Source organism: Amblyomma mixtum, chromosome 3 (assembly GCF_055824585.1).
Source record: "Amblyomma mixtum isolate Tamu chromosome 3, ASM5582458v1, whole genome shotgun sequence".
Lineage (NCBI taxonomy): Eukaryota > Metazoa > Arthropoda > Arachnida > Ixodida > Ixodidae > Amblyomma > Amblyomma mixtum.
Window position 1 is genome coordinate 412,024,371 of NC_143014.1, and position 14,368 is coordinate 412,038,738.

At 44.6% G+C, this 14,368-nt stretch overlaps 1 protein-coding gene across 1 annotated transcript; it reads right to left on the bottom strand.

Moving 5' to 3' along the window:
* Nucleotides 1-12,964: 12,964 nt before the first annotated feature.
* LOC149357680 (uncharacterized) lies at nucleotides 12,965-14,134 on the bottom strand. Its single transcript, XM_089576650.1, has one exon. It carries the CDS (start codon nucleotides 14,132-14,134, stop codon nucleotides 12,965-12,967), a length of 1,170 nt encoding a protein of 389 aa, XP_089432776.1.
* Between the last annotated feature and the right edge of the window lie 234 nt (nucleotides 14,135-14,368).

Sequence of the window (14,368 nt, forward strand, 5' to 3'; positions counted from 1 at the left end):
TGAGCGCCAGCAGTTTGGCCGCGCGGCGGGTGGGCGCATGGGCTTCGGGCGAGTTGGCGGCCTGGGCGTAAGCGCGGGTTTGGTTGGCGACGGTGTTCGGGATGGTGTACGCCGGGTGCAAGGTGTGCAGCTTGTGCGACACGTTCCCCGCGTCTGTGGCCGCGCCCAGGAAAGCCACTCTTCCCATGTCCTCGTCGGTAAACGTGAGACCTGCGAACCCGCATTATATTCGCAATGGTGTGCATGACTGAGAATGAAGGGAGTGATGTGTTGAACTCTGGCACCGCGAACAATGGTTGCCTGTGAAATATTTTGCATGTGTGTAAAACAGTCAAGTCTGAGGGCTGCGAAATAATAAAGTGTCACACGATCGCTTCCTCGGCATTCCTCGGAGAAGGCAAGTTTTTGCTGCTTGTACACAGGCAAATGAAGCAACGCAGTTGCATTCAAACCACGCACAAACGAGCCCTGTATATCTTATCTAAGCTGTGACGCTGCTACGACGCTTTGTTTTATAAGCTCGGCAGTGCACCACTCACGAGCTGTCAAGCCTGGCACTTAGTCTGTATCTTATTGCACTTGAGTGCTTCGCAAACCTCCGTCACCTCGATATTCGATTAGGATTGGCGGTCTTGCGCCTTACTTGCTACGACTTTATTTGAACTGTGGCATATGTGCCCTCTGGGAGCGGTTACTGCCTTCTACTGCACTCTCAAATTTTGGAGAAGTGCGGTGGCAGCTGACACAAATGGTGGCTGTGGTTTCGTCGTTGCTTACCCCTTGGAAGCCTAGCAAGGTAAGCGGATCACGCAGAGAAGCGTAGACCGTTCATCTCTCACTGTAGGACGAATACAGGAACAACATTTTGAAAAATGCAGGTTTTATCACACGAATCCTGCGGAAAGGCCTCCTTCTCGGACTGTCATTGCAAATGTAGTTTGGTGGGCAAATACTATGCATCGCTCTGTTCATGCTCTAAAACAATGTTGGTGGCCAATGAAGTGCCGTAAATCAATCTTTCCTATGATATATATCTGCCATATTCGCACAGTGGTTTAGTTTATGCGCTTTCACCTCGAAAAGCAACTCGGACTATCAGGGACGCCTTAGTGGAGGGCTCCGCACAATTTCTGAAGCATGGGGTTCTTTAACGCGCACTCGTAACGCACGGGACACGGTCCTCTAGCATTTCGCCTCCATCGAAATGTGACCGCCATGGCCGAAATCAGCAGTCGAGCACCAGAACCTCTAAGCCACCGCGGGGGCTACATATTCGTACGTGTAACTTATGAACAATACATCACAGAACATAACGAACAAGAGGGAAAACAGAGAACGAAAGGAGAAGATGTGAGCACACCATTTAGGTCTGTATTATCGTTGTCTGAGTCCCGTCTTCTCATGGGCTGTATTTCATGGTGACCTATCATGAAGCCCTATGTTTCACGCTCGTAAATAGTCAACAAGAATGCATATGTTAGATTAGGAAAGGAAAGGTGAGGTAAGTTTCTCACGCTGGCCTATGGACACCTCAACGATGCCGCGAGGGGAAAACGTTTTAGTGGCTGAAAATGGGGAGATAGCAGGGAAAACTTTTTAAGTGCCTAAAAATCGGCAGATAGCGTAATAACACTATGGGGTCACCCCGCGTCCAGCCGGCCGGGAAGGCGAGCTTCCGTGCCGACTACATGCAGGCGTTTACTCTTACGCGACACGTTTCCCCAACCCGTGGCGCAGAGTCGCCGCCACGTCCGGTTCGGCCGAAATAGGCAACGGCAGAGCACGCTAGGAAATAGTTTATTGCCCTAACGCGAGGTAAAGCGCACTGCGGAAGAATATTCTATCCGATAAAATAAGGTTCAGTATCTCACCAAGTCGTCCTCGACCGGCGTTGGGTCGTCCGGGGGTCGAGGGCAAGAAGGGGTCCGTCGGGGCAGCTCGCAGGAGGACTGTCGCAAGAGAGAGCGTTCCCGCCGCGAGCTTCTCCTTTTAACCCCCCCTCGGGCATTCCTCGCTTGGGTCAACCGGTTGCGTCCAAGGTATGGCACTCACCCCTTCCCTCTTCCCTGCAGGACCAGTACGTAGTCGTGACGTCACGTAAGAGTTGGGAACGAGAAAAGTGGCCAGAGTGCCTTCTCTCCACATGCCGGGCGGCGCGCACGCTCGTCTCGTGACTCCGGCGCGGGGCGATGAAGGATACTCGTGTATCCCACAACACATAACAAAAAATATTGTGAGGACCATATTTGGATGAGTGTAGCGTACACATCACGTTAATTTATATCTTTAGTAAAGCGCTTTTTAAAACTTTCTTGAATTCGACTTCCAGCGGACACCCGGATGCACCAAAAGGTGGTACTGCCGCATTAACCATGAATTATGCGCTCCATGATTCTAGACACCACCTCTTCAGAAAAAAAAAAGAGCGGTTCCTCAACCTAGTCGCTGTGTCGCTCTATGAAACAAGTAGTTTTTCGACTGATTCTTTTCGCCCTCTACCAATATCTGCAATCCCTAGCGATATCAGCGCTAATTGTAAGCAAGCCACAGCGTTCGGCGGCTCCGCTATCAGTGCGGGAGCTAGAAAATATAAAAAATGTGAATCAGTGAACACACACTAAATGAATGGCTGCAGAACACGGTTCGCGCTTTACTTCTAAGCACCCTCTTATAGAGGGCGCCCAGCATTGTAGAAAAAGGAAAATAAATCCAGCGTAATACATTAGTTCAAGTTTACAAAAGTGATAACTCAGCTGAGCGATTTACGTCACAGCTAGCTCGCAGAATTGTCTTATGAGGATTCACTCAAATGCGGCGCGGTCTGCCTTCCTATGAGAATATCTGGCTGCATCCATTGATCCCCGCCATGCTAAAAGCGGCGTTTCGCGACTTAAAAGTCGTGGATTTTTTCTCCCCATAATCCGTCGCCATTTCGTGTTACATCAAACAAGTCGACAATTCCTGTTCTTACTGAAAGATTTCCCTGGCCGTCAGCTGCATCCAAATTCAGCAGGGATCCACGTGGATGAATGAAGCCTGCTAACATTCGACTAATTAAGCAGGAAAAGCGGGAAATGTTGGGTTAAATCACGGGGCAGGGAGTATTTTCCGGGAGCATTTGGCGAGTACTTACAAAGAGTATGGCCGTGCTTCCTGCATAGCTTGGCAAGGACCGTGTTATATCATCAAGTTATAACAGATAACTTGATGATTCTAGGCAACATGGCTGAGCTTGCAAGTCATGAAAGCACGTACCCTTTACGTCACACACAGCGGTTTCTCATTAGAACGCCTAGGACTAACTATGGTATACAAATGTTAAGACATACACTTCCCTTTCTTCTCAATGATATTACTGATGCTGGTCTGAACATTTCCTCTTCTAGTCATTTTAATTTGTCTCATTATTTGTGTTCATAAGTGTGTGGTCGTCTCTGCATGTTAGACATTCAAAGTGTTGAACTAGTTGCTTTACCCTGGCGAGTCCATTTTTTACCTTGTAATGTATATTGCAAATAGTCATTCATATTTCGGTTAATATTATTGATACTCTGTTTTGTATCGTCACATTGCATTAAATTTGTGACTTCATTTCAATTTAATCTAAGATAAATAGGAAAACTTATGCTCCCACATTTTGTGTATTACCGTTTTGCTTCAGCGATGTATTTGTTGTCTTTGGAGTGGAGCCTTCTAGTTATTTTTTTTTCGGGGGGGGGGGGGGGGAACGTGTCAAACTTTTTTCTCTCGATGTTCCCTCTCATTGTTGAGTAAATAAATGAACTACTGCAACCCGCTGTCTATCGTCATAGCGCAGCCAGTCGCCGGCGCTGCTGCCCTGAAGCAGCTTTCAGCTTTGATGACCAGCTCGTTCAGTACGCTGACTGTCTCGCCACGAATGTTGTACATGAGCTTGCTGCTTTCCGGAATCATGTTCGAGCCACTTCCCGATCCCATGATAGTGCCTGCAAATGCAGTGCATATACATTCGAACGCGTAAGTGAGAAAGTCTTAAAGTGAGAAAGCCTCGAGTCAACTCTTTCGCTACCGCGGAAAAATGGACGATTTCGAGTGTACTGAAAAAAAAAAAATTCTCGAGAACTAGCACACCCAGCGCATATTGCAATGCATGAAATTGTAGCTTATTGGTTACACTTCTGAATGAAACAAACAGCAGAGTTGTGTGTGCAAAAGTACATGAACATTTATTTGTGAAATTCGCCAAAAACGCGAAAGAAGTATATAGCAAAAAAAATTGCCGGCTGCACTAAGCCATACTTGATTAGAGGAAAACTGGAATATACAAACTGTTGCACATGTTTATAGCTGTCATTATTCCCAGTTTCAGCTATGAGAAAAAATTATTGCACTTCTCATGGCCGGTCAAGTCGGGTATCACGACTGCGGTGCCACTGTGAAGAGCTATCATGGGTAAAGATGTGAAGCAGAGGTAAACTGACTGATGCTTCACATAACGTTTTATCTTTGTTCCTCTTTTGTTCTCTGATAGCCGAGCTTGCAGTTTCTTTTTTTCCATTTTTTCGGTTGGTGATGAATGGATTTTATGGGAGGAATGGGGACGTGGACTTCTTTTACCTACACATACCCGAAGATTTGATTGTTGAAGTTGAAGTTTATTTCCCTTTCAGTAAGAAATCAGGGGCCCGAGACAAAAAATGAACGTTAATTCACTTGACAGCGCTCGGGGCCCATTACATGGCAAAAGAGCGAGGCGTCGGTAATAACAGTTATACCAGAACATTTACCAGAGATTGTAGCTCTTACTACACATAGTTCACTTTTTTGTGTGTGTTAAGGGTAAAGACACAATGTGAATGATAAACATGATGAGCGAATAACAGCAATTGTGCATAGCAACAAACCTACAAAAATACAAAAGGCATAGGAGGAACACACTGCAGGAAACCAAAAGAAAAATTACATTTGCGAGAGAAAGAATGAATGTATTGATTTTTTGAATGAGCTGCTCCCTGAAAGCCAGCTGATAAAATTTGGCATTTTAGGCAAGTTCTAAAACATCAGGATGGGTGAAGTAAAATTTATCGATGTGGTCCAAAAGCCAGGAAACTTTCCAAGTCTTGCCAATAGATGCTGCCGCCACTAATCATCCGGGTCCATTACGTGCAAAAAACAAACAAACAAATAAACAAACAAAAGAAGCGAAAAACCAATTTTGAGAAATGATTTTTGATGGCAGAAAGCCAGAATAGATTATTCCTGTATTTCAGTAGAGATATAGTCGCGGCAGGTCAACAATTCCAATGTATATGATGATTCGAATGAACTTAAGTTCAGTTCAGTTCAGTTTACTACCGCAGGGGTATTACATAAAGGGTGGATAATACAGAAAAATCAGTACAATGGTTGCCATGTGGGTTCAACATATAATATAATCTGTTACTGCTTTGGAAAAGTTGGATGGGCAGGGGATAGCGGCGATGCTGTGGGAAAGGCCGTTCCAATCTAACGCTGCTCGGGGGAAGAAGGAGGCAGCGAACGTGGTCGTGTGGGTCCGAGGCCGGGCAACTTGAAGAATATGGCCAGTGCGATACGATATGCCAGCTGGTGATGTGATATAGCCTGCGTAGCCGTGGGTGCTGTAAAAGAACTTATGAAACAGGTTTGGGCTGGCAATGCGGCGACGAATAACAAGGGTTGATAAGGCGGATTCTGCTTTTAAAGACGGCACGCTGACTTGGTATGAATAGGCATTGTGGATGAATCTAGCGGCACGGTTCTGGACGGATTCGAGGGCATTTATGAGGTCTGATTAGCGATTGGTAAGCCAGGAGTTTAGCTTGTTGGGGAGCGTGACGTAAGTGGCGTTTCAAAAAGCCTAGTGTTTTAGTCGCGGATGATATTACATTAGAAATATGTGTGCGCCAAGACAAATCATAAGATAGCGTGACTCCTAAGTACTTAAATGAGTTAACTGCTTCTATTGGGATTTGAGCTATATTGTACGAAAAAATTAATGATTTAGTGCGATGGGTGAAGGATAAAATCTTGAATTTCTGAGGGTTAAGTGTCATCATCCACAGGTCGCTCCATTTCTGAACGTTAGTTAGGTCAGTCTGGAGGGCTTCTTGATCGGAGGAGTTATTAATAGTACGATAAATGACGCAATCATCTGCGAACATACGAATGTGACATGATACGTGGCGGGGCAAGACATTAATGTATATTAAGAATAGTAACGGTCCGAGCACTGATCCTTGGGAGACGCCTGAAGTTAATCTCTGGTGTGGTACTTTGTCAAAGACTTTTGTGTAATCTAAAAAATAGCGTCAATATGTTGGTTGCAATCAAGGTTAGCATGTAAGTCATGAACAAATATAGCCAGTTGTGTCTCACAGGAAAGGTTTTTACGGAAGCCATGTTGTGATGAATGAAATAAATTGTTGGAATCGAGAAAGTTCATGACTTGAGAATACATTACATTCTTCATTATTTTACAAGGAATGCTTGTTCGGGAAATGGGTCGATAATTTAAGGGCGAGTTTTTGTTTCCAGACTTGAAGATTGGGACGACCTTTCCCACTTTCCAGTCGTCCGGTATGTTACCTGAAGAGAGAGACTGAGAGTACAATAGTGATCAGTAGGCCGCGGAAATGTGCTTAGAATTTTTCAGAAATTTCGAGTTAATTTCATCGATCCGGGCTGCTGACGTTAGCTTGATATTTTCGATACGAGATGATATACCATTTGCGAAGAAAGAAACTGGATCCATGGTTGACGCTTTGAAGGAACTTATGAAGGCGTTAGCAGGTAAATCACACTCTTTCGCAAAAACAGTTGAGAAGGCTCTATTAAAAATGTCAGTGCATTCACAATTGCTGATGGTTTGACCAATATCCTTAGTAAGAACGATTGTGCGCGTATCCTTCGGGTTTACTACGTGCCAGAATTTTTTAGGATTGTGTATTAGCATATTTGGCAAGTCAGAGTGGAAAAAGGTGTCTTTTGCGTTGCGGATAGCAGCAAGTAATCAGCTTCGGCAGTTTAGCACTTTTCCCATGATGCCTGGCTTGGGTTCCGCTTTGCTGCACGATAGTGACGCTTTTCTCGTTTTCCAGGCGTTTCAGGGCCGTAGTAAAAAACGGTTTTTGCTCGTTAGTACGGAAACTAGCCACCGGAATGTGCTTTTTTTGTTAATTCGTGAACTTTGGCCCTGAAAATCTTCCAATTTTCGTGAAGAGACTTTCTGTGGAAATCATTTTCATAAATTGGAAAAAAAGCAGTTAGTTCTTCATTTATTGCTTGAAAATTACCTCTTTCATAGAGACGAATTGTTTTACTGGAAACTTCACAAAGCATGGGTGTAAAACTGAAGGTAGCATGAATGACTTTATGATCACTTATTTCCCTTAGGTATGTAATGCTTGTTGCGCTCTCAGGGCTGTTGGTTAATATCAGATCTAGAGTGTTGGCCGCAATGCGCGTTGGCTCTAATATTAGCTGAGTTAGGTTTAAGTTAAGACAGACATCGACAAATTTTTTTTGCGTCTGAAGAATTTGTCATGGAGGTGTGGTTACGGCAGTCAATAGTGGGAAAATTGAAATCACCAAAACGTACTATATCTGCGTTAGCATAAGATGATGTCAGTTCACTCAGCACATTGTTTAGTTTGTAGGAAAAGTCCGGATTATTTTGCGGTGGCCTGTAACAGACTCCTATCAGCACAGTTCGGGGGGCAGCGTGGCAGAGCAGCCATAGCAGTTTTAAGTTAGAATCTACATTGATTAATGATGCTGAAAACTGCTGATGTACGGCTATGAGCACGCCACCGCCACGGGCTCTCTCTCCCGGTCTTTACGGTAAACTTTATTTATTTATTTATTTATTTATTCATACTGTTAACCCTCTGCATGAGGGTCATTACAGGGAGGGAAACATATACAGACACAAGTGCAATTCTCTTCGCTAAAAAAAAGAAACACTCAAATGCACAGAATTACAGCTTTGCACAGCAATCTTCCAGGAACGCGTTCACACCTATCACAAATTTGTCTACATCTGTTTGGTCCACAACGTCACTTGGTAGTTGATTCCAAATTTCTACAGCATCGGGAAAAAAGGAGTAGCGATAGACATCAGTACGTGTAATAATAGGCTGTAATACCTTACTGTGATTTTTCCGAGGGCAACGCTTCAGGGGAGGTGCAACATAGTGATGTTTATTAACTTTGACTTTATCATTCATTATCAGAAAAAAAGTTTCAATTTCTGTTTTAGTCTTCTTACTTCTAGTGATTCTAGCTGACACTCTTTTAGCATTGCTGTGACTGAATCAGTGCGACGGTATTTAGAGCATATAAAACGGGCTGACATCCTTTGCAATCTTTCCAGTTTCCGTTTTAAACCCTTTTGATGAGGACTCCACACTGCACTTGCGTACTCTATTATTGTCCGCACGAACGTCTTGTACGCAATCAATTTAATTTCTCTAGTCGCATTCGGCAACTTCCTCCTCAGGAAACAGACCTTCTGGTAGGCTTTTAAATAGACATTTTCAATATGGGTGCGCCAGTCAAGATTATTTGTTAATGTCACTCCCAAGTACTTGAGACACTTTACTTGATCTAAGGAATTTTCACCGATATTGTATCGAAACATCATAACATTCTGCTTCCTTGTTACTTGCATGTAATTAGATTTTTGGTAGTTTATTTCCATACCCCATTTGAGGCACCACGAGTTTAACGACTGAAGACATCTATTTATGTTCATCTGATCTGCCGGGGAAGCCACAGGAGAGTAAACTAAACAATCATCGGCAAAAAGTTTCATTCTGACAGGCGATTCGACTATAGCAGAAATATCATTTATATACAATAAAAACAAAACCGGACCTAAAACGGAGCCCTGTGGCACCCCCGACAGAACTTCACGCCTATTCGATACTACACTTTCTATTTTGACGACTTGACAGCGGTTACTTAGATAGGCCTGAATCCATAGTACCATATTTTCAGCGATTCCTAATCTTCGTAGTTTAAAAAGAAGCTTATGATGCGGAACTTTATCGAAAGCCTTCGAGAAGTCTACACAGACCACATCTACCTGCTGACGTTCATCTATAGCCTTGCAAAAGTCGTTCACTGTTTCAATTAACTGCGTCACTGTCGAAAGGCCGGTCCGAAAACCATGCTGAAATGGACACAATAGGTCATTTATTTCCAAAAAATGAAGGATGTGTTTAGCTATTATGTGTTCAAAAACCTTGCAACATACGGAAGTGAGTGAAACTGGCCTGTAGTTTTTTACAAGAAGTCGATTACCGCCTTTAAATACCGGAACTACTATTGCGCTGCGCCAGTCACGAGGTAAAGAATGATCCCGCAATGACTTTTCAAATAAAATTTGCAAATAATATGATAACCACTCAGCATACCGTTTAAGGAATTCCGTCGGTATTTCATCGGGACCGCTCGATTTCTTCGGGTCCAGAGAGAGCAGCTGCTGACAGATGCCCTCCCTATTGATACGAATCTCGTGCATTGAGTATGGCAACGTGTAAATTGTTGTATGATCACTCTCAATGTCATTATCATCCCTACTGAAGACCGACTGGAAGAAATCATTAAACAGATTTGCAATATCGGTTTTATCAGTCACCTCATCGTTCCCATCCATTACCTGTGTGATTGCGTTCTTTTTCGCTGAAAAATATCGCCAGAACTTTTGTGGTGAGCTTGTGATTACATTATTCAGTGTTGTATTGAAGAAAGTTTTTTTCGAATCCAATAACGTACACTGTTTTAAGCTTCTTTTTTATGTTTGAAAGTTCTGTCGCTCTATTTTTTTGCTTTCGTAGCCTTTTTACCTTGCGCTTTAACTGAATGATCTCTCTAGTGATCCAAGGATTGAGCTGCTTCGATTTCTTTGAGCGAGTGGGAACAAACTTATCAATGCAATATTTTAGTGTGCCCTTAAAACGTTGCCACAATTCCTCGACACTTTCATGGTGTGATGATGTTGCAAACTGATTCAAGTTTTCTTCTAAGACGTCTAAGATAGACGTATCGTCTGCCCGGCTGTAGTCTTTGACCCGTATTAAAACATGCGATTTTTTGCGGACTTGTGTGTTCAACCGCACATTCAAACAGATCATCTTGTGGTCAGATAAACCCGGCTTGACAGATATAGTGTGGTCTGCCACTTTAGGGGATAAGAAAACCAAGTCCAACAATGACTGGGACCTTGATGTAACCCTTGTAAAATCCTTTACTATTTGCTTAAGGTTATGAGTAAACATAATTTCCATTACTTTATTCGCACTGCTTATTTCTACATTACCTGTTGACAAAGTTTCCCAATTAATATGTGGCAAATTGAAGTCGCCAGCCATTATCAGTCTGGTGTTCTTATTTACATGAGAGTTAAGGAACAAAAGCAATTCATCCAAAAATTCAGGAGATGTAGAAGGCGGCCTGTACACAACACCTACTAAATGTACAAGGTTCCCACAAGAAACCCTGCACCACACCATTTCAGAAAGGCTGCAGTTAAGAGCGACTGCAGATACTGTGCTTTTCATAACAATAGCCACCCCCCCTCCTTTAGAATTTCTATCCCATCTAAAAACATGGTAGCCTGGTGGGAAAATGCTATCGTTACTAATTCCCTCATGTAACCAGGTCTCGGTTATTAACAATAAGTCAGGGTTCTCGAAAATTAGCAAATGTTCTAAATCAGTTGTTTTGTTTGCTACACTGCGGGCGTTTAACAGAATAATTCTGAGCTATATTTGCGAGCAATCGCTATGATCATCAGAATCTGCAGTTGATTGGGCCGGGGATAGCGAACTATGACCAGCAGACTCATCGTTAACTTTGGGTCCTCCTATCTTATCTTGGTGGGTTCGGTACAGACAACGCTCTTGTCGTTCATGATCCCATGCGTAAATGGTGTTGTTAATCTTAAGTTTATCATGTATCAGTTTGACCTTTGTTCCGTTATCTCTTTCGGCTTTACTACTTTGCCACAGTTTTTTTCGTACTGCTACTGTTTCCTTCGCATAGTCTGGGCTTACACTTATCGGGCCGCCTTTCAACTTCCCGCAATTCTTAAATACCAACTCTCTTTCTCTAGAGTCGAAAAAGTGCATAATGACAGGTCTATGGCTACCAGTTTTTTTCTTGCCTATACGATGAATTCTGTCTATAGTTTTCGCCTGAACGTCCAATTTTTCATTAAATATCTTCTGAACCACAGCTTCCCTCAGATCGGAATCTGATTCGTCTTTTGCTTCTTTGACACCAAAAACCAAAAGATTATTACTTCTGCTCCTGTTCTCGTATTCAGTCAACTTATCTGCCTGCTGACGAACAAGGGTCTCTAAAGTTTGCATTCGTTTGTTCATTTCTTCGATAATATCAAGAAATCCAGTCATCCTATCGCATTTTGCATTAAGTTCGGTCATTTCTGTTCTCAGTTTATCTATTTTAGCATCCGACGTGGCCTGGTTTTCTAGAATTAACTGCAACATTTCAGCAGTCTTTGGCCCCGGGTTTTCCTCAATATCACCAGAAACCAACAAAGACAATAACATAGACCAAGTGTCACTCAAAACAGTCAAAGCAGTCAACAATCTTCCAGGGCACGGCAGAACTAACAGAAAGCGGTTGTCACTCCTAACACTTCCAATATTAGTCAAATAACGAACCTGTAACAGCAGGATCGGTGGCTTAGACATGTTGCCGGTTGTCCAGGTGCCGTGCCCTCTGAATGCTCCGGCGTCGCGCAGTTCCTTTTGTAGGCTAGCCACTGGTGACGTCACTGTCATCGACGAAAGACGCCCCTTGAACAGGTTATCGCCGATATCGCTGTCGTGATGGGTCGCGTAGAAAAATGGTGTTTCATCCGTTCCACAGGTGGAAATGCTTGCGGCAACAATCCACGGCAGGACCTGTAACAGCAGGATCGGTGGCTTAGACATGTTGCCGGTTGTCCAGGTGCCGTGCCCTCTGAATGCTCCGGCGTCGCGCAGTTCCTTTTGTAGGCTAGCCACTGGTGACGCCACTGTCATCGACGAAAGACGCCCCTTGAACAGGTTATCGCCGATATCGCTGTCGTGATGGGTCGCGTAGAAAAATGGTGTTTCATCCGTTCCACAGGTGGAAATGCTTGCGGCAACAATCCACGGCAGGACCTGTAACAGCAGGATCGGTGGCTTAGACATGTTGCCGGTTGTCCAGGTGCCGTGCCCTCTGAATGCTCCGGCGTCGCGCAGTTCCTTTTGTAGGCTAGCCACTGGTGACGTCACTGTCATCGACGAAAGACGCCCCTTGAACAGGTTATCGCCGATATCGCTGTCGTGATGGGTCGCGTAGAAAAATGGTGTTTCATCCGTTCCACAGGTGGAAATGCTTGCGGCAACAATCCACGGCAGGACCTGTAACAGCAGGATCGGTGGCTTAGACATGTTGCCGGTTGTCCAGGTGCCGTGCCCTCTGAATGCTCCGGCGTCGCGCAGTTCCTTTTGTAGGCTAGCCACTGGTGACGTCACTGTCATCGACGAAAGACGCCCCTTGAACAGGTTATCGCCGATATCGCTGTCGTGATGGGTCGCGTAGAAAAATGGTGTTTCATCCGTTCCACAGGTGGAAATGCTTGCGGCAACAATCCACGGCAGGACCTGTAACAGCAGGATCGGTGGCTTAGACATGTTGCCGGTTGTCCAGGTGCCGTGCCCTCTGACCAGGTGCGCTGCCCAACTTTAAAGTTGGGCAGCGCAGCTAAAATATCGGTATTACTGATATTGTCTGTTAGCCACGTTTCTGTAATTAGAAGGGGGCTGTTGATTGATGAGACAAGACTAGATACGATTTACCGTTTCGGTAAAAAGCTTCGTATGTTAGTAAATACTGCAGATAAGGTAAGATTAGTTCGGGGGGTGTGCTGTCGGGGAGTTGCTTTAGATCGAGTAGTGTGTGATTGCTATGACACTTCTTTTACCGTTTCCGTCAAGTCGTCGAATTTATACTGCTTCGGACCTATGTACAGCGTTTTAAAGCGCAGTGCGTACTTATCAGATGTTTCTTTCGCGAAACGTAGTAGGTGTTTGCGTGCCTTACGGGCAGAATGTGAAAAGTCTTCTCCTATGCTGTAGTCGGTGTCATTTAGTTTGCGGGCGTTTTTTAGGATAGATTTTTTTGTCTTATGGAAAGTGAATTTAACGATAATGGGTCGACATCGTTCACTTGAGTGACGGCCCAAACGATGCGCTCTTTCTATTTCTTTTGAGTCTATGGTGATGTCCAAATTTTCACTGCAAAGGCGGGTGACCAGTTCTTCAGACTCAGAGGACGTTTCCTTTGAGCTGGTATCAGGTAAGCCATAAAATAGCAGGTTGTTGCGGCGCGACCGCTTTTCGCCATCGTCTACTCTGGATTCGAGGTTACTGATTTGGCTCACCGACGTGGAGGCATCAGTCTTAATGGATTCAACTTCTGTTTGAAGTGATGCGAGGTCCTTATAGTGGGTTTCTAATTCGGTAATGCACTTACTTAATTCGGTGATCGATTTGTCTGTCGCTACTAACCTGCTGCTGAGGTCTTTTACTTCACTGATTAACGTGCTTTGGCCCGATGTTAGTTTTTGTAATTCTGCAAGTATGGCGGCAGTGTCAGGACCAGGGTTAGTTTCTATGTCACCGGATTGCATAATCAACGAATGGACAACAGCAAAGCATTCAACGACAATACAAGTACAGCACTGCGGGCTCGGCAGCTGAATTAAGAAGTAGTTACTCGATTTCTTTGCAAAAAGAGAGTATGGTTTTCTAACCTGCATGGCGAACACAAGAGGGTTACTCGTCCGCGCAGTGGCACAGCTGCCGAGCCCACAAGGCGGCGCGGTCCACGGGTGGTCTCTTATAGGTGGCGAAAAACATGATGTCTGCGGCGATTGTATTTCCCACGACGAACGGATGGTCCCAGAGCCAGGTGGTGGCGAAATCCAGGCAAACGTGACGTCAGCCGCTGTTATGGAGTTGGTATCAGCTTCATGACTGCCGTAGTGGTGCTGATAACGTGGCCGCGCGTCGACGCAGGCAGCGGCCAGAGCAGGCAACAGCACACGTGTGAACGCAGGAAGGACCACCTGCATGGCGAAGACAAGAGGGTTACTCGTCCGCGCAGTGGCACAGCTGCCGAGCCCACTTCAGCATCTCCCACGGATTCACGTCTTCCCATGAGCCGTCACACCGAGCGTATGCTTGCCTGCAAAAAATCTTCATCCATGCATACTTATTAGTGTTTTCTCACAGGGTCTTCATCACTTCCGCCGTGAACAGCATAAAAAAAAAGTCGAGAGGTCGAGCGAATCTCTGAGAGCCGCTTT

What these genes read in the sequence shown, in the direction of transcription:
- LOC149357680 (XM_089576650.1), bottom strand. Translation starts at nt 14,134, where the DNA reads ATGCAGGTGGTCCTTCCTGCGTTCACACGTGTGCTGTTGCCTGCTCTG.